We start from the raw sequence: 21606 nt of genomic DNA, 5'->3' as shown, positions 1-21606 counted from the left end.
ACAGATGTGAAAATTACCGAACTATCACTTTAATAAGTCAGGGCTGCAAAATACTAACACGAATTCTTTACAGACGAATGGAAAAACTAGTAGAAGCCGACCTCGGGGAAGATCAGTTTGGTTTCCGCAGAAATGTTGGAACACGTGAGGCAATACTGACCTTGGGACTTATCTTAGAAGCTCAATTAAGGAAAGGCAAACCTACGTTCCTAGCATTTGTAGACTTAGAGAAAGCTTTCAACAATGTTGACTGGAATACTCTCTTTCAAATTCTGAAGGTGGCAGGGGTAAAATACAGGGAGCGAAAGGCTATTTACAATTTGTACAGAAAGCTGATGGCAGTTATAAAGAGTCGACGGGTATGAAAGGGAAGCAGTGGTTGGGAAGGGAGTGAGACAGGGTTGTAGCCTCTCCCCGATGTTGTTCAATCTGTATATTGAGCAAGCAGTAAAGGAAACAAAAGAAAAAAATCGGAGTAGGTATTAAAATCCATGGAGGAGAAATAAAAACTTTGAGGTTCGTCGATGACATTGTAATTCTGTCAGAGACAGCAAAGGACTTCGAAGAGCAGTTGAACGGAATGGACAGTGTCTTGAAAGGAGGGAATAAGATGAACATCAACAAAAGCAAAACGAGGATAATGGAATGTAGTCGAACTAAGTCGGGTGATGCTCAGGGAATTAGATTAGGAAACGAGACACTTAAAGTAGTAAAGGAGTTTTGGTATTTGGGGAGCAAAATAACTGATGATGGTCGAAGTAGAGAGGATATAAAATGTAGACTGGCAATGGCAAGGAAAGCATTTCTGAAGAAGAGAAATTTGTTAACATCGAGTATAGGTCTAAGTGTCAGGAAGTCGTTTCTGAGAGTATTTGTATGGAGTGTAGCCATGTATGGAAGTGAAACATGGACGATAAATAGTTTGGGCAAGAAGAGAATAGAAGCTTTCGAACTGTGGTGCTATAGAAGAATGCTGAAGATTAGATGGGTAGATCACATAACTAATGAGGAGGTATTGAAAAGAATTGGGGAGGAGTTTGTGGCACAACTTGACTAGAAGAAGGGATCGGTTGGTAGGACATGTTCTGAGGCATCAAGGGCTCACCAGTTTAGTACTGGAGGGCAGTGTGGAGGGTAAAAATCGCAGAGGGAGACCAAGAGATGAACACACTAAGCAGATTCAGACGGATGTACGGTGCAGTAGGTACTGGGAGATGATGAGGCTTGCACAGGATAGAGTAGCATGGAGAGCTGCATCAAACCAGTCTCAGGACTGAAGACCACAACAACAACCTTAAAAAGAGGCCAACTGAAAACATTTCGACTGGGACAGAGCAAATACTACTTTGATCAGAGAATGTTTCTGACAATTACATGTGCCTGTAGGTTCTTAGCAAAAACATTCAGATACATGCCTGCCATACAGCATATGATTTGCTACTCGCCATAAAGATGACATACTGAGTTGCAGACAGGCACAACAAAAAGACTTTTACACATCAAGCTTTTGGCCAAAGCCTTCTTCAGAAAATATATAATATTCACCAAAGCAGGCACCCCCCCCCCCCCCCCTCTCTCTCTCTCTCTCTCTCTCTCTCTCTCTCTCACACACACACACACACACACACACACACACACACACACACACACACAATACACGTGGGGTGGAGAAGAACACTGTCTGGTAAGCGTTCGGGGAGTAGAAGGTTGCAGGACAATGCTGCCAGGCCTATTGTAGGGTGGCTGGAAGGGGTGGGGTGGCGGAAAAGGGGGGGGGGGGGGGGACAAAATGGAAAAGACAGATGGGTGCATTTGCAGAGTGTGGCACACGATGAGGATTAGGGGACATGAAACCTATGGTCCCCACACACTTCACTCAACAGTTTCCATCTCCCTGTCCAATCACCTCCTCCCAATTCATGCCTCCTTACCCCCACTGTGCACCACACACTAAGAAGTCTTTTCCCCCCTCTGTTCCTCCCCTTTTGCATTCTCCATTCCTCCTTCACAGCCTCCCAACGCTGCACCTGGCAGCCTTTTCCTGCCACCTAGTCCCTGTATGCTCCACCAGATAGTGTTCTCCCCCCCAAATTTGTTCTCTGCTATCCTCCCTTTCCCTGCTCCACTTCAAATTGCTGTATATGTTCAATGCAACAGCTGCAGTCTGGCCAGAGCGGCCAGAGATAGTGTTCAAGTGTGTATGAGGTGTGACTGCTTCTGCGAATATGTACAGGGTTATTACAAATGACTGAAGCGATTTCACAGCTCTACAATAACTTTATTATTTGAGATATTTTCAAAATGCTTTGCACACACATACAAAAACTCAAGAAGTTTTTTTAAGCATTCACAAATGTTCGGTATGTGCCCCTTTAGTGATTCGGCAGACATCAAGCCGATAATCAAGTTCCTCCCACACTCGGCGCAGCATGTCCCCATCAATCGTTGATGCGAGCTCGCAGTTCTGGCACATTTCTTGGTAGAGGAGGTTTAATCACTCAATCTTTCACATAACCTCACAGAAAGAAATCGCATGAGGTTAAGTCGGGAGAGCGTGGAGGCCATGACATGAATTGCTGATCATGATCTCCACCACGACCGATCCATCGGTTTTCCAATCTCCTGTTTAAGAAATGCTGAACATCATGATGGAAGTGCGGTGGAGCACCATCCTGTTGAAAGATGAAGTCGGCGCTGTCGGTCTCCAATTGTGGCATGAGCCAATTTTCCGCGGGCTAAACGTGAAACTTGCCCGCACGCGTTCAACCGTTTCTTCGCTCACTGCAGGCCGACCTGTTGATTTTCCCTTACAGAGGCATCCAGAAGCTTTAAACTGTGCATACCATCGCCGAATGGAGTTAGCAGTTGGTGGATCTTTGTTGAACTTCGTCTTGAAGTGTCGTTGCACTGTTACGACTGACTGATGTGAGTGCATTTCAAGCACGACATACGCTTTCTCGGCTCCTGTCGCCATTTTCCCACACTGCGCTCTCGAGCGCTCTGACGGCAGAAACCTGAAGTGCGGCTTCAGCCAAACAAAACTTTATGAGTTTTTCTATGTATCTGTAGTGTGCCGTGACCATATGTCAATGAATGGAGCTACAGTGAATTTATGAAATCGCTTCAATCATTTGTAATAGCCCTGTATATGTAGTTTTTTCTTTTCTTTTTTGAAGAAGGCTTCGATCAGAAGCTCAGTGTGTAACAGCCTTTTCATTGTGCCTGTTTGCAACTTACCATGCCATCTTTCTGGCACGTATCAATCTGTCCTTTTCACAACTGTTGATATTTCAACCTAGACTTCCCATTGTTTGACAAAGCATATTATGTGATGCATCAATTGCACACAAGTGTGAATGCCCCATTCCCTCTTCTGGATGATTCTCCAAACTCAGTACACATTTATTTAGGGGAATACATTTTGTCCAAAATTTTCTCCATTTAAGGCAACTGAAAATAGGAACCAACCAGATGGAACTGGTCAGACATTTCATGTGATATACATATTATGCTGCCCACTCCCTACATACTCTAAAGATAGTGTGATCGATTTCCTTACCAGCCAGCTACCTAGCAGCAGATGCCAGCTTTCTGTAGTATCACGACTTTTCCAACGGATAGGGCTTGATGAAAGAGATAAGGGACAGGAATATGCAAAGTTAAGATAGAAAGTGTTTAGTAGGCATTGAAATAGGAATGTCTACTCGTTTCATGCCTTTTTCAGAGTTAATGATTTATGGAATTTGTCAGTTTCCCGACAGCCATAGAGTGTGTTATGGTTGGATGTGTTTATATTCTTGAAAGTTAAGTAAACTATATTAAAGAATGTCATCTTTTATTCCACAACACTTACCTTCGTTTGTCATTAATTTTGTAGTACAGACATGCACAGACTGCAGTCTAACTTTCTATGAAACCACTGACTGTTGCAAGTGTCTCCCTCAATGGTCCGATAGTGAATACTTAAGAACAAGATCAGTTCACTTAAAACTAAGGAGGACGAGAGCTTATAACACTTAGCACATCAATTGCTTATAAACCTGCAGCAAACAAAACAGTGAAACTTAATGAAAAACAGTAAAATGGTGAGAAGCTACAATTACATGGTATTTTACACAACGGCGAAAATAACACATTAAACTGCACTCAGAGATTTAATGCCTCATTTACACAATAATGAAAACAAGTCCACACATCATTTAACCACAAAACTATAATTATACATTAACTATGACATCAAACGCTGATTGAGGGGATTCTGTGGTGATTTCATCCACTCCTTTCGCAATATCTGTTTAAGCTGTGACAGTCTAAGTGTAGGATTTTCCATTTTTATACGGGGAAGATTAGCTTCTTCAAATTCTGTGTATGCAGCTTTTAATCGTTTCTCTGGATGTTTGTCAACTACTGAAGTTTTGTCACTGCAACAAAGAAAAAAAATAAATAAATAAAAATAAAAAATCACCATGCTTGACTAAGAACAAACTTTTTTTTTTTTAAAAAAAAAAAAAAAAAAAAGGAAAGAAAGAAAAAAGAAAGAAAACTGGATTATGAATCTGAGAACAAAATGAAAATTTCAGTCTGTTTAATCAAAAATTATGAACTTAAGGAAAGGAGAGGGTAAGGGATTATTAGAACCACACTTACCCTGACTGACTTAACGAGTGAATGTAAAGGGATCATAGAGACAGTTGATAAGCCATACTAGAGTACAAGAGACAGAGATAATAAAGTTGCATGAGGGAGTAAAACACATTTTATGTGGGTGAGAGCACGACGGTGAGGAGATAAGTCAAGATGGAACAGGAAACTATGGAAGTCAGCAAATTACAGAAATATCAACCAACATTGTGACTGACAGAAGGTGTAATATTTTTAGTGTCCAGTCAGGCTGAGGATTCAGTTTGGAAATGGAATCGCCCACAAGCACGCACACACGAGATAGATAGAGAGAGGGAGATTTACCTGAGAACAGCAATGGCTTCATCAATGTTCCGTGCCTCATCTCCTTCAACAACCACTCTATTTATGTTTTCCTCTAAAGGCACTTCTAAGTGTGTCTCTGGTTCTTTAATCTTCAGAGCAGCTAAACGTCTGCGTTCTGTTTCAGCCTGAAAAATACAAACAAGTAAATAATGATGGCCATGCCACTGGTAACAAGTGTTATAATTAATGCATGGTTAACATCTTTTATACCTTTAATACAAATTGGAGAACAAGTAGTAAAAACAAGAAATTTGGCTTATCTCCTAAACCTTATAAAGTAGCATAATTTTACACACACTACAGAGTTGAAATAGTAGCATTACATTTATTTTTGTTAGTCACAAAAATTGTTAAAATAAGAAGTGGGTTCCTGTTGTCATGTCCTAGTTCATGAACCACGGGCAACGTATGAGTGGCCAAGTAAGTGGTCCTGACAGTCAGGATACCAGTAACTTTGGAATGAGGCTGGGCATCTCTGACATATTCTGAGTCGTGGTCACCTTTGTGCTCAGATGGCAAAGACTACCAAATCCACCGGTTAGTCCCTCAACCGTTAGGGGTAAAACCCAATGGGACCCGGGGCAAGTAAGGCTAGCAACCTGCTTCCCTGGAACTTTAAATATGATGCTGGCAACAATCAGAGCAAAATGCCTCAGAACTTTGGAGGTGACGTAGTCCCACCTCTAATTGACAAACCAGGGACTCCTAAGATACGACTCGGCAAACGAATGGTAACAAGATGGGGAGCTATTAATATCAATGGGGGCTACTCTGGGAAGAAGGTAGAGTTGGCAGATGCTGCAAGTAAGATGGGGTTTGACGTTTTAGCTGTTAGTGACATTCGGGTAAGGGGTGAGAAAGAAGAGGAAGTGGAAGAATACAAGATTTACTTGTCAGGAGTCAAAGCAGGAATAGCACAATGGGGTGTAGGGCTTTACATCAGGAAAGAAATGGAATCCAGCGCAGTTGCAATAAGGTACGTAAACGAACGACTGATGTGGATAGATTTGACAGTGTCTAACAAGAAAATTAGGATTGTGTCAGTATATTCACATTGTGAAGGGACAGATCAAGATAAGATGGATAGTTTTTATGACGCACTCAGTGACGTAGTTGTTGGAGTAAAGGGCATGGACAGTGTTCTGCTCATGGGTGATTTTAATGCCAGGATTGGAAATCGAACAGAAGGGTATGAAAAGGTTATGGGTAAATTTGGAGAGGATATGGAGGCTAACAGGAACGGGAAACAACTCTTTGATTTCTGTGCCAGTATGGGCTTAGTAATCACAAACTCCTTTTTTAAACGTAAGAACATTCACTGGTATACTTGGGGAGGCAGGGGAACCAGATCTGTCATTGATTATATAATAACAGATCAGGAATTCAGGAAGGCTGTGAGGGATACACGTGTATTCCTTGGGCAGATGGAGGGAATATTTTGAAGAGTTGCTCAATGTAGGTGAAAATACGATCAGTAATGTTTCAGATTTCGATGTACAATGGGACAGGAATGATGATGGAAATAGGATCACATTTGAGGAAGTGGAGAAAATGGTCAATAGATTGCAGTGCAATAAAGCGGCTGGGCTGGATGAAATTAAGTCGGAACTCATCAAATACAGTGGAATGCCAGGTCTTAAATGGCTACACAGGATAATTGAAATGGCGTGGGAGTCGGGACAGGTTCCATCAGACTGGACGAAAGCAGTAATCACACCAATCTTTAAACATGGAAACAGGAAAGATTGTAACAACTACAGAGGTATCTCTTTAATCAGCGTTGTGGGTAAAATATTCTCAGGTATTGTTGAAAGGAAAGTGCGAGTATTAGTTGAGGACAAATTGGATGAAAATCAGTGTGGGTTTAGGTCTCTTAGAGGTTGTCAGGACCAGATCTTTAGCTTACGGCAAATAATGGAGAAGTGTTACGAGTGGAACAGGGAACTGTATCTATGCTTTATAGATCTAGAAAAGGCATATGACCGGGTTCCTAGAAGGAAGTTATTGTCTGTTCTACGAGATTATGGAATAGGAGGCAAACTTTTGCAAGCAATTAAAGGTCTCTACATAGATAGTCAGGCAGCAGTTAGAGTTGATGGTAAATTGAGTTCCTGGTTCAGAGTAGTTTCAGGGGTAAGACAAGGCTGCAACCTGTATCCACTGTTGTTCATATTATTTATGGATCATATGTTGAAAACAATAAACTGGCTGGGTGAGATTAAGATATGTGAACACAAAATAAGCAGTCTCGCATATGCAGATGACGTAGTTGTGATGGCAGATTCGATTGAAAGTTTGCAAAGTAACATTTCAGAGCTAGATCAGAAATGTAAGGACTATGGTATGAAGATTAACATCTCCAAAACGAAAGTAATGGCAGTGGGAAAGAGATATAAACGGATTGAGTGCCAAATAGGAGGAACAAAGTTAGAACAGGTGGATGGTTTCAAGTACTTAGGATGCATATTCTCACAGGATGGCAACATAGTGAAAGAACTGGAAGCGAGGTGTAGCAAAGCTAATGCAGTGAGCGCTCAGCTACGATCTACTCTCTTCTGCAAGAAGGAAGTCAGTATCAAGACTAAGTTATCTGTGCATCGTTCAATCTTTCGACCAACTTTGTTGTATGGGAGCGAAAGCTGGGTGGATTCAGGTTACCTTATCAATAAGGTTGAGGTTACGGATATGAAAGTAGCTAGGATGATTGCAGGTACTGGTAGATGGGAACAATGGCAGGAGGGTGTTTACAATGAGGAAATCAAAGAAAAACTGGGAATGAACTCTATGAATGATTTTGAAGTAATAGGCTTAACATCGGAAGAGGCATCAATGTTAGCACTGAATAGGGGATCATGGAGGAATTTTATAAGGGGGACTATGCTCCAGACTGAACGCTGAAAGGCATAATCAGTCTTAAATGATGATGATGATGTCACAAAAATTTCAATAATTGAAATGGCTCCTCCTCCTGGACTAAATGAACTGTAGAACTCCCAGTCTTGGTCTCATTTTAATTTATCTACTGAATTAAAATGTGACCAAGACTGAATTCTATAATTTATTTTGATGTTGACATCACAGGTATTCTCCAATGATTATAGGTGCCACATTTCATCTTCTATGCTGAATCACTGAAATGTAATTAGCATATTTACACCAAGACAAATTTCTAAGTATGGAAATTCCACAATGGAACAACAAGAAATTTCTAGTATTCTTTTTCATTGTCTGTCCAGGTCTTAACACCACCCCTATGTGGTGAGCAGCAATTTATCCTTCATCTTTTGTTATTATTCTACATAAAATTTCTTAACTATGATGATTCATTAATGAAATAAGCAGGGATCTTGCGCTTTAACTACAGTAGACCTCCAACTTATTGCAACTAGCAGTTACAAATTGAACTGTCTCCCTCCATTACTTGGTGCAAGTCACTGAAAAAGTCAGAACAAAGTTCACTGTCCTGAATAGTCAACACAAGTAACAAATGCGTTCAGTATGGTTTTACATGCAGAATTTGCATAGAATGGGTCACACAGATGACCCGTTTTCTGTTTGCACAGTGATTTGTTCAGGTTCCTGGTGAATCTTTCTCACACACGCTTCACCATTCTCTGCTAACTATCTCAGCCAGCCTGTTCCCCCACCCACCAGATAAACATCAAATCTCATGGAATGTGTTCCACTACCCATGGATTGTTTAGTCTCTTGGAGCTTTTACCTGAGATTCCGTACAAAATCCTCATTGAAGCATCACTGCTGACTCACATTTAGTGAATATGAGGTCACACAATGCATGCATTGTTGCATTACATGCCATGTTATTACACACTTGACCACTACTAGTGACAAATGCAACAACGCCACAGTGTGTATTACAAATCAAAACTTGCAGGCATGCTCTATCCACTGATATATGCCAATTTTCTGCACACCTTGTAGTTTTTGCATGGTAGGGTTTCTGAGACCCCAGAGGCACTTATGAATAGCCCTGTAAGTAATGGGTTACCTTAAAAAATTAATAATGAATGTAAATTGGTACAATGTATTAACAAGTTAGTGTGCATATTTTTGAAACTAGCAATCACACAAAAAGAAAAAGTTAATGTTAAAGACGCTCAAGCACTGTTTTTGCAATTAAAATTTCCATCAATATGCACACACAAAAAATAGGAACATTCTCCATTTTCACCCATTCCTGCTTTTATGCTGCATAATGAGCAATGGAAAGTCCAGGTTGAAATATCAACAATATAAGGAAAAGGACAGACTGCTACTTATCGTAAAGGTGACATGCTGAGTTGCAGACAGGCACAATGAAGAGATTTAAGATTTAGCTTTCGGCTGAAAGTTAAATCTTTACAGGCTTGCCCACTGAAGCACATTGTACTTGTGTTTACAAGGAGCACATTTCAAACTATCTGATGCACCTTCACTAAAGGGTTACAGCACTCACGATATATACAACCTCAGTATGGAAAGGGCCGAATCCATGTAATGTGCGATCTTCCTTGATAATGCCTTATACTTTTCTTCATAACACTTCTACCTGCAACTACATGTGCAGTGTTGGACTAGTAATGAAGTCTTATCTTTTCCATGGCCATGATCAGTTTAAGACCCAAGCAATATAATCAGTCGCTTGGGGCGCCAAACGGAGAGGGGTGTGAGAGGTGTACATAGTGCAAAATTTGTACACAGGATATATCATAATAAAGAATCCATTTCCAAGCCCATTAGATTTAAATTTATTTTGAAGGTCTTAGCATGAGCCCCAGGAATATCAACTAGTGTGTGAAGGAGTGAAGGAGGGAGGCACTAAATATGTTGCTCATCTAGAAAAATGTAGGAATGGGCAATAAATGAAATATTGCTTGTATGAAAAAAAAAAAATGATTTTGAACCTGTCCTGGCGGTACCATCGTCAACTGCCAGAGAAAAACATACATAACTTTTTCACCAGTTCAATGGGTAAAATATGCTCTGCGAAATCAGATCCCTCCTTTTTGCAAATGAGAAATGATGATTTAAATGTTGATGGGCTTTAGGTGTTCTGGTTTTTTTTGCTTCTAAATATATTATTTCTCTAGTGACTTCAATTGTAGCTGATAAACAATGCAAGTATTTTTTTAAAAAAAGGCTGAACACTGCCAAATTTGTAGCTCACCAGCTCACTGCCATAGCAGTAGCAGACAGTCAATGCACAACGTGGCAAGCACATATCTCTGGTTGATGACACATCAATAAACATAACACTGTCATAATTTGTAAAGCGAATTTCAGTTTCCGTTAATAGTTTCTGTGACACAATTGTTCAAGTTACTATTCACTCAAATTTGTAACTCAGTTAATGTTCATAATAATTAGCAGTGGTTGTGAATAACATCTGTATTTGTGCAGCTTCCAGGATTTTACAGTAATGTGGAATCCAATTAACATTTTCAACCTTGCAAATATGAAATATGAAGAATGTGATGTGCAATCTAAATCACCTACTTCTCCTGAAGATCTACATAATGTGTGTTATGTATTAGTTAATTTGTTGGACATTAATTCGAATGATTTCAACATTTCATTAGAATTGGGAAATGACAAGTATTTGAAGGGACACGATATAACTTGTACAATTTCATGAAGTGTGGCTCGAAAGATGATCATTGTGCTAATTAAACTCCAGAACACAAATAGACTACCTTCCAAGCCCAAAGAAAACCTGCAGCAACAGCTTTCAGTGACAAAGAAATGGTTGAACATTTTTTTGGTTAAACAGAAGGAGGACAAATCAGTCAAATTTAAGTGGTGAGCATGGCTAATTTTGTTTTGTAAAATCTTGAACATGAATTATATAAATGGAGAAAAGATTTACATGATGTACAAAATATGAATCAACATAAAACTCACAAAACCATAAAACAAAAACTTTTCAAAAGGTTTAGAACTGCTCATGAGAGGCAGTGCACTGTTATCCAGGGGGATCTACGAGACTGGGCACTCTGAAAGACAAGTGAGAGGAACATTACTGATTTCCAGGATGGTTAAACAGATTATTGAAATTACTTCAAGTAAATCGGTAGAGGAGATGTTATTAATATATAATACTATAGAAATATATCTAAAAACAAAGATGATGTGACTTACCAAACGAAAGCGCTGGCACGTCGATAGACGTGTCTATCGACATGCCAGCGCTTTCGTTTGGTAAGTCACATCATCTTTGTTGTCTATCGACGTGCCAGCGCTTTCGTTTGGTAAGTCACATCATCTTTGTTTTTAGATATATTTTTCCCACGTGGAATGTTTCCCTCTATTATATTCATAATACTATAGAAAAATTCACAGCTGATGTGAAAATGAAGCTTCTTGTTTTATTATAACTGTTTATGCCAGTGATAACTATCAGTGGATTACTATTCATGCAACATCATATCTGTTGTCAGAAATATCAAGGAAAATTAGGAAAAAAATTAAAAAAAAGACTGTTTACCTACAATGTTGCATCTGAAATGTCTTGTTACCACTTGCAGAGAGTAATTCATTGCTTTTATTGTACTCTTAGTTGGACATAGAAATACCTCTGTCCTCAGGAGGGTAACGAAGACGGTCAAGATAATTCGGATTCCATCCTCATCTAATTAGTGTGATTCAGCCTCTAGATAAAAAGTTTTTCAACTGTGTCTGGCCCTTTCAGTAGCCCAGTAGCCAGAGACTGTGTGTGTGTGTGTGTGTGTGTGTGTGTGTGTGTGTGTGTGTGTGTGTGTCCATCTAAGGCCATGGTGGCCGAAAGCTCACTTTCTTTCCTTTTCATAATATTGTTACTTTACATACAATTTTCTTTACAGTGTAAAGAATTTTTCAGAAAATCATCAGACAGTATAATTTCCAACAGCTCTTTGTCATTTTAGGTTTATCAGCGGAACAGTATTGTTAAACATCAGTCATTTCTGCAGTGTCAATTTGTATCACCACATTCTACAAATTTGATGAAGTACGTCTGGTACACAGCACAATATGCGGAACAATGGTCACAACAATTTCTTACTTCATTCCAGTTCTCTATAATTAAAACTAGTTAATTACTGTGAAGTGTCTGAATGCATTAATATTTTGTCAGGTGTGCCTGGTGTAAAGAAAATCTTTCATTTCATCATTCAATAGACACTTCGCATTTTTGAGACAATTTCAGGGAATAAACAAGGAAATGTCTCATTGTTAATAAAATATACATTATTAAAAATTTCATACAAAATTTGCTACAAGAATTGTTATAAAATACTCAACATCAATAAAGTAAAGCCCTTACTGATGGAAGTAATCTGTAATTCAACATCACACATTGCCTTTATTTTCTTTCCTCTGCTACTCACTGGTATAGCAATTACCTCCGCAACAGTTTAGCTGAGATATGAATTGCAAGTTATTCAAAAAATTAATCATTTGAGACATGTTTGGCATGGTGTAAGTGCTTAAAATTTTTTATGTGTCACGCGTTGGACTTCACGCTACACAGTGCTACGTTCTGATGTCATGGCTGTATCTGCTTATTCACCAATTGTACACTAGACAGGAAGGGCTGTACAAACTGCCGTAATAAATGGATCTTTGTGCACCATAGATGAGTAGCTTTAATATTTAAAAAATACTTGCAGTGTGCCTTAGCAGCTAAAATTTTGACAGTGCATTTGTTTTGCCGCAGTCTTCCTGTGTGAAAAGTATCAGAGTGGGTTTTGACACATCTAACTGCACCATTCCCTCATTAGATGGCCCTGTTGCCAACTTAATCTCATAGTAAACAGCACTGATGATTTTAAGATATGATGACTAACCGTGCATAGTCAAGACAGGACCACATAAAAGCCCTGTAAAACTGAAGCAGTGTTCTATCTGCTCCCCATGAGCTGTGGCTGAGGTATTTTAACATATTCATTGCCTTTAGAGCTTTGGCATTTATATTCTTCAGTGTGGCAACCAAATCAGCCTCTCATCTCCTCACTGTATTTTTAAAATTGAGACCAGTGTTCCTCATTATAAGAACAGGTAGGTTACAAAGCCAACCAGCACATTTTTCCCAAAGAAAATTTAGAAGCTATGCTATCTGTTCACTCCTCCAACTGTTATCATTAGGTGCAGCTGCCAAGTGGTCATTGCAAAACTGAAGGAGCAGCAGAATATGGTAAAAACACCCACAAGCAGTGAACATAAAATGGGAGATTTAACTGCGGACACAATACTGTCGATTGCTACACTAATGCTCATAACTTAAGGATAATGCCGATACATGGTGAAAAAACACTCTGGTGGGCGGTTTGCGGGTTTAAATCACCTCGGGTTATGACCATGCAGTGCATTTGACCTGCAGTCGTCGCACGTTGGCGCTGGCAGCAGTTCCCATACGCAGAGGTGTGTTAGTGCATGTCAGAGTACAGTGCAGACATTTTCAGACATGCTAATGGTGACTGTGTGTTGAAAGGCTCAAAGAACACACGTTGATGACGTTATGAGGGGTAGAGTACTAGGGCGACTGGAGGCTGATCAAACACAGCAGGTCCTAGCACGGGCCCTCTGTGTGCCACAAAGTGTGATCTCAACATTATGGCAATGACTCCAGCAAACAGGAAACATGTCCAGGTGCTACAGTACAGGACGTCCACAGTGCACAACACCACAAGATGACCAATATCTCACCATCAGTGCCCGCAGACGGCCATGGAGTATTGCAGGTAGCCTTGCTCGGGACCTTACCCGAACCTGTATGGAGGTCGTGGTTTGATGGTGTGGGGCGGGATTATGATTGGTGCATGTACACCCCTGCACGTCTTTGACAAAGAAACTGTAACAGGTCAGGTGTATCTGGACGTCATTTTGCACCAGTATGTCCGCTTTTCAGGGGTGCAGTGGGTCCCACCTTCCTCCTGATGGATGATAATGCATGACCCCACCAAGCTGTCATCATGAAGGAGTACCTTGAAACAGGCAAATGGAGTGACCGGATTGTTCTCCAGACCTAAACTCCATCGAGCACATTTGGGATGCTCTCTGTCGACGTATCGCTGCATGTCTTCAAACCCCTAAGACACTTCAGGAGCTCCGACAGGCACTGGTGCAAGAATGGGAGGCTATACCCCAGCAGCTGCTCGACCACCTGATCCAGAGTGTGCCAACAGATTGTGCGGCCTGTGTACATGTGCATGGTGATCATATCCCATACTGATGTTGGGGACATGCACAGGAAACAGTGGCAGTTTGTAGTACATGTGTTTCGGGTCGGTTTTTTCAACTTATCACCAATACTTTGGACTTACAGATCTGTTTCTTGTGTGTTCCCTATGTGCCTTTGCTATTAGCACCAGTTTTGTGTAATGCCACGTTGTGTGGCACCACATTCTGCAATTATCCTTAATTTATGAGCATGAGAGTATATCAAGCCAAGTCACACATAAAACACTTCCCTAGGGAGCCATTCTCTTGCCCATATTCCTCTGAAATACACTCCTGGAAATTGAAATAAGAACACCGTGAATTCATTGTCCCAGGAAGGGGAAACTTTATTGACACATTCCTGGGGTCAGATACATCACATGATCACACTGACAGAACCACAGGCACATAGACACAGGCAACAGAGCATGCACAATGTCGGCACTAGTACAGTGTATATCCACCTTTCGCAGCAATGCAGGCTGCTATTCTCCCATGGAGACGATCGTAGAGATGCTGGATGTAGTCCTGTGGAACGGCTTGCCATGCCATTTCCACCTGGCGCCTCAGTTGGACCAGCATTCGTGCTGGACGTGCAGACCGCGTGAGACGACGCTTCATCCAGTCCCAAACATGCTCAATGGGGGACAGATCCGGAGATCTTGCTGGCCAGGGTAGTTGACTTACACCTTCGAGAGCACGTTGGGTGGCACGGGATACATGCGGACGTGCATTGTCCTGTTGGAACAGCAAGTTCCCTTGCCGGTCTAGGAATGGTAGAACGATGGGTTCGATGACGGTTTGGATGTACCGTGCACTATTCAGTGTCCCCTCGACGATCACCAGTGGTGTACGGCCAGTGTAGGAGATCACTCCCCACACCATGATGCCGGGTGTTTGCCCTGTGTGCCTCGGTCGTATGCAGTCCTGATTGTGGCACTCACCTGCACGGCGCCAAACACGCATACGACCATCATTGGCACCAAGGCAGAAGCGACTCTCATCGCTGAAGACGACACGTCTCCATTCGTCCCTCCATTCATGCCTGTCGCGACACCACTGGAGGCGGGCTGCACGATGTTGGGGCGTGAGCGGAAGACGGCCTAACGGTGTGCGGGACCATAGCCCAGCTTCATGGAGACGGTTGCGAATGGTCCTCGCCGATACCCCAGGAGCAGCAGTGTCCCTAATTTGCTGGGAAGTGGCGGTGCGGTCCCCTACGGCACTGCGTAGGATCCTACGGTCTTGGCATGCATCCGTGCGTCGCTGCGGTCCGGTCGCAGGTCGACGGGCACGTGCACCTTCCGCCGACCACTGGCGACAACATCGATGTACTGTGGAGACCTCACGCCCCACGTGTTGAGCAATTCGGCGGTACGTCCACCCGGCCTCCCTCATGCCCACTATACGCCCTCGCTCAAAGTCCGTCAACTGCACATACGGTTCACGTCCACGCTGTCGCGGCATGCTACCAGTGTTAAAGACTGCGATGGAGGTCCGTATGCCACGGCATACTGGCTGACACTGACGGCGGCGGTGCACAAATGCTGCGCAGCTAGCGCCATTCGACGGCCAACACCGCGGTTCCTGGTGTGTCCGCTGTGCCGTGCGTGTGATCATTGCTTGTACAGCCCTCTCGCAGTGTCCGGAGCAAGTATGGTGGGTCTGACACACCGGTGTCAATGTGTTCTTTTTTCCATTTCCAGGAGTGTAGCATCACTGACCTAAAAAATTGTCTGGAATGGAAGGACCATATAAATATGGATAAACACCCTGGGAAGGCTTGTTTGTGGAGTTGTAGGAGAATATTAAGCTTCAAAATAGTGTCATAGGCCCTCCCAAGATCAAAGAAGATACACTGCCATTTGTGAAAAGTGCAACACTGAGAAGGAATTACCTGAATAGCACCTCACTTTGTGTAAGTGGCGACAGGTTTGCAAGCAATATGTGATACATTTTGCAGCGAGATGGGGTACATGTAGGCCGAGCAGAGCCCTCTCTTGTCAGTTCGACAGGGTCAGTGTTGCGCTTAGTGTAGTCGGTGCCGAGCTATCATACAAGGTGGAAACAATACAGTGAAGGCCAGTATGCCTCGCTGAAGTTAAAGGGAGCCACATCGGCATGTGAGAGAGTTCAAACGAGGTAGAATGATTGGTGTCCGGGAAACGAGATTGTCATACCATGATATTTCAGCTCGCACAGGGAATGCTGCTATGATAGTGATGCGTGTGTGGAAGCAGTGGATACAGGAAGATCGTACGCAGCGATGAGCAGGAACTGGACCACGGAACATGACCACAGCACGGGATGACTGTCATCTTGTCCGCATGGCCATTACGGACCATACAGTGTCATCCACAGTGTTGGCTCATCACTGGAGCACTGCAACAGGTGTGAACTTGTCTGTATCAACAGCTCATCACCGTCTGCTGAAGGCTGGACTGGTTGCACGCATGCAATTATGTCAGCTTCCATTATCCAGAAAGCACAAGCTCCTCCGACTGCAATGGGCACGTGAACACCTTCACTGGGGTGCCGAGTGGCAACGTGTGATCTTTTTGGATGGGTCCCACTTCAGCATGTGCTACAGTGATAGCTGCATATGTGTGTGGTGGTACCGTGGTGAGCACAACCTGAAGGGCTGCACTGTGGAGCATCATAGTGGATAAACACCAAGTGTGACGGTTTGGGGCACCATTGGTTACAACAACCAATCTCATCTCATACATATTGCGGGCACTTTGAACAGCAACTGGTACCCAACGGAGGTTGTGGAGCCTGAGGTACTCCCCCTGCTTCAGACATCTCCACAACCACATTTCAACATGTCTGGGATATGGTTGGTTGGCACCTGGTGCGTCACAGTCCTCCAGTAACTGGTGTCACAGATTTCTGGGCTCTAATAAAAACTGTGTGGAGGGAAACCCCTCCGGAACATATTCAGAACCTTATTGATTCAATGCCATGGCATATAGCAGCTCTAATTGCAGTGCATGGTGGCTGTACGACATACTGAATGGTAGGGCTCAAAGGACATGTACAGATTTGAAAAGGTAATCATTTGTTACTTGTCATGTACCTAACCTGTGGTATTAAATAAATTGATTCATGTGTTTCCTTCTTGGTGTTGCAATTTCCACAAACATTAGTGTATTTATAAAGTACTGTCTGCTTAGGGAAGATTGTTGTATTTCTCCTTTCAGCAGGGTGAATTTGTCAAAGGTTGAACAATACTTTCTAACCAACACTGGAAGCGATTAAGTAGTCCTGCGCTCTTAGGACCCGGTCAGACACTAGTTGACCATACATTCTACCATTTTTGCTGTGCAGCTAGTGTGGGCTCCACTAGAATGACTACTGCACAGCATGTGGTCCTTCCCTGGTTTCAGACAGGGTACTGAAATTACCTCCCTGCAAAAGGTGAGGAAGTGACACTCTTTGTTCCACCATGGGACTTGTTGCCCCTGAAGGACTCTTGGACATGTGTGTCAGCAGCATGATGGATTATGCTTGTAATGTGACTGATCCAGTTCTCGATGCTATATAGGTATTCAAAACAGTCAGCTGGTTGGTAGTACAGTGCCTGTTTGCCCTCATGAGCACCCATTGTGGCAGCTTCCCTTTGGGAATTGCTCCATCTGGGATGTGGATGGAGATAAGGAAGTGGTCACTTGAATGCTAGTAATTTACCACTTCCCACTGAGCAGTATTTATAATGGCAGGAGAACAGAAAGTGAGGTCAGTGGCAGCGAATACCCTCATTGCATTGCTGAAATGCTTTCTACTCCCAGTATAAAGACTTTTAATCATGTGAGCAAGAATAACTGCAAACTGAGCAATCATATTTAAAGCTAACATAACCAGATCAGCAGAATGATTGCAAAATAATAATCCAGCAGGACACAGTTACTCAAAATTACCACTAATTTCTACATTCTAATATGGCAGATTAGAGCAATGATGTAAGCTCTACAAATAAAGGTTTGGCGTTTTAATAAAAACTTTTAATGGCAGCATGATCAGATTTATAACTACTAGATTAAGCTTCACTATTAATGGAGCATTTGTCATTTTTCCATAACCATAATACAGCTGCACTATCATTATTTACAGTAATTGCAGGTTATGCCCTCAGTTATATATTAATGACTGCTTATACAAATATAAATATACTTCACAGGCATTTAATTGAAACTAGCGAACAGCTTTACCTGCTATAATCTAAATTTTCATTGCATTACCTTCACTACGACTACTATATTTCATGATTCAGTAGATACAATGATTAAAATTAAAGCAACTGGATGACAATGATACTGAACTGATGAATGTTTGGACTTTTTAGATGTTTAAGTCCATATTTACATGATACCAGAACAATATCTACAAATTTATGGACTTCGACTATTAGATGCAGATAACCAGACAATTTTACTTATAGATACAGAAGTTGAAGCTTTAACTTCAGCATCAAACTTCCTAGATTCATGAGCAATATCCACACAAGGAATTAAGATTGATGCTACACCTGCACAATTAAATTGGGGAACATTTACAATTAACTGACCTGGATTATTCTTTGGTCAATGTTTAGAGATTTGTGGAGCAATCACAGGCTTATACCAATTGTAACTGAGAGGCCTTCAGTAAATCTATTAAGTGATTATCTAAAATAGTCTCAGGAGTTAGTTAAAATATACAATTAGAGTGTCAATGTAAAATAACAAAAAAATGTAGTACACCTCAATCATTAGATGGTAAAGCAAGTAATAGTCTCTTAAAAAAACAGTAAATTAATGCCACATCTGATTGGGAAGCATTAATCTGAATTCCTCAAATACCACCACTTGTGTGACTTTCTCTATTTACTATATTTTCTATTGTTCTGATTTTGTTCCATCAAATAACCTATTATCATTTAAACAAAACTATTAAAAGAGAAAGAAAGAACTTAACCTGAAAATGGTAACAAACATATTCTCAATATTTGATCCATCAACTAACGTTTCAATTTATTATTAAAATGATCTGGAATGTTCTTAGGACTACTATTAATCGCCTCATTAATTTGACTAACACCATTGCAAATTAGTATTATCTGAAATAAAACAAAATTAACTTTACATAATGGATTTAAAACACTGTAAGGTCCAGAATTATTCAACGGCACAAAATTTTTCTCTGTCTCAATTTTTATTATACTACTTTTAACAATTTCATACGATTATTTCCATATATTTTTACAAGAACTAGACATCTAGCATTAACATCTACAATTGCTTTATCTATATGATTTAAGTTTTACATCATTTGGATGAATTAACCACATAAACCACTTATTAACACACCTAGTATCTCAGATACACCTTCTGCATTAATAACATTTATGGCTCTAATTGAAACAATCAGAAATGTTATTCATCAAGGAACATTTTAATGCAACCCAAATGTTGTAATTAAATACAATCTTTTATTCTACTCATGTTTTTATAATAGTTACAACTGGCAAAATTAATGCAATTTGGACATCGAAAATTAAGAAAATTATGGCAATTAAGCAAAACTGAAAGGAGAATGGTACTCGTGCTGATCTTTTTGGGTCAACTCCACATTCAAATGGTGACCTTTTTCTTGGTCATTTATTATTTTTGTATATAGTTGTTGCAAGTATTATAACAATTACTGGTATATTAAATATAATAAAAACTCTTGTAGATAAAACTAGTATTGTTTTCCTTGATTAATAATCGAGCTTTCTGACTGGCAGTCAACTGTATTATTTATACTAGAAAAATGATTATCTACTTAATCAGTAAACTGAAATGTGTAAGAATACTTTAACTACATCTACAAAATGTCAATATCATGCAGCAGCTTTAAATCCAAAGTGGTGTCTTGGTGATAACTGATTTATTGTGTGTCAAAGCAAGCATGTTGTTAGGAAAACTTTTCCAATAATAATGTGAAGTCCATGGAATCCCTTAGCAACAAAGAATGTTGATATATAAACTGCATCAGTAATGGTTAAGGGTGCCTCTCAATATTGCTCGCTGATGACCTAGCTGTTTAGCACCCTCCGCCATAAATGATCATCATCAATATTGCTTGTCATATAGTAAAATCCTAGTACCATTCTGGTTAATAGGCCTTGTAATGCACATGTGAAATTAGATTCTATAAGTCAATGATGGGCTCATGTTACATTACTCCTGATGCAAGAAGAATAACTGTATTAAGTAACGGAATTTTTATAAGGATGAAAGGTTTAATTCCTATTGCTGGTCATAATATTTCTAAATCAATAGTAGGTGCTAGTCTTCTACTAAAGAAAACTCAAAGGAATGATAAAAGAATAAAACCTCAGATGCAATGAATAGAATTGTTCCTCGACATAATATAATTTTAAATAAATCATGTAAGTAATGCTACGTACATACCTTCTTGAACTACATCTCGTCATCACTGAATTATTGTAAGTAGTGTAATCCCAAATCTATTGATGGAAAGGTCAATCAGAGCAATAGTTCTAGGATCAGGACCAACGGAATGATTTCACTTATTTCATATCCGCCTTGGAATTAAACTACTCACAATGATCCTCTCTCTTTCATACATCTTTCAAATGACACAGAAGTATTTTTTGAGGCAGACTGTAATGTGGATAATGTTCCTGGTAAATTCTAAGAGCTGCCCTCATATTGCCACAAGTAGCACTGTAGGCAAAGAGCTTGTCACTCAGTTCGTCCCATGTGAAACCATAGTCTATATTGCTATTTCACACCACTCACCCACTTGTTGCTACCTACTCTAGACACAACAAAAATATTACTGGGAGTATTCCAAAACTACAACTTGCAGTAGCTCTATTGTATAAATAAGTGAAATGTTCCAGTACTATGCCACAATAGAGTTTAAATATGCTTAAGCTGAAAGCATTCTCTCTAAAAATAGATTCTCTATTTCAGTAAAATTAAGATTTACAATTTATAAAAATGACAGATGCTGGACTACAAATTAAAAAAATACCTGAATCTGTGCCTGAGTTATTTTGGCAGCTGGCTGCTTATTTGTAGTCTGAATGGTTTTCAGCTCCTGTTCAAGGAGTGCTTTGGATTCAGCCTTTTTTTCTAAAACTGCTTGTTTCTTCCGTAGCTGTTCTTCCTTGAATTAAAAAATGAAATAATTACTAACATTTAAACAAACTAAAAAGTCTACTTACAGTTTCAGAAATGTACAAATAAATGATAACCTAGGGTTTTCAGATACAATCGTAACACTGCTAAGCTAAAAACATTACAACCACTAAAAAGTGTGACATTACGAACTGCAACACTGGATGACACCTGGTGGCGTTGCAGGCACATAACGCAGTAACAAAAGTATGTATGCAGAGTAGACACAGACAGGGGATCACCCTAGCAAAGA

At 40.6% G+C, this 21606-nt stretch overlaps 1 protein-coding gene across 4 annotated transcripts in view; it reads right to left on the bottom strand.

Annotated features, from left to right (window-relative positions):
• Nucleotides 1–4135: 4135 nt before the first annotated feature.
• LOC126190664 (coiled-coil domain-containing protein 124) overlaps nucleotides 4136–21606 on the bottom strand; it is a 35486-nt gene continuing 18015 nt past the window's right edge. For all 4 annotated transcript variants that reach the window (XM_049931105.1, XM_049931104.1, XM_049931103.1 and 1 more), the window contains exons 3-5: nucleotides 21208–21342; nucleotides 4966–5111; nucleotides 4136–4421 (exon numbers count right to left, since the gene is read on the bottom strand). In XM_049931105.1, the coding sequence (XP_049787062.1) occupies nucleotides 4229–4421; nucleotides 4966–5111; nucleotides 21208–21342 (474 nt within the window). In that variant the 3' untranslated portion in view covers nucleotides 4136–4228. The remainder of the gene's footprint in view (nucleotides 4422–4965; nucleotides 5112–21207; nucleotides 21343–21606) is intronic.

This window comes from Schistocerca cancellata, chromosome 6, assembly GCF_023864275.1.
Source record: "Schistocerca cancellata isolate TAMUIC-IGC-003103 chromosome 6, iqSchCanc2.1, whole genome shotgun sequence".
In the NCBI taxonomy this organism is placed as follows: domain Eukaryota; kingdom Metazoa; phylum Arthropoda; class Insecta; order Orthoptera; family Acrididae; genus Schistocerca; species Schistocerca cancellata.
This window is presented reverse-complemented; position numbering and strand designations above follow the sequence as displayed.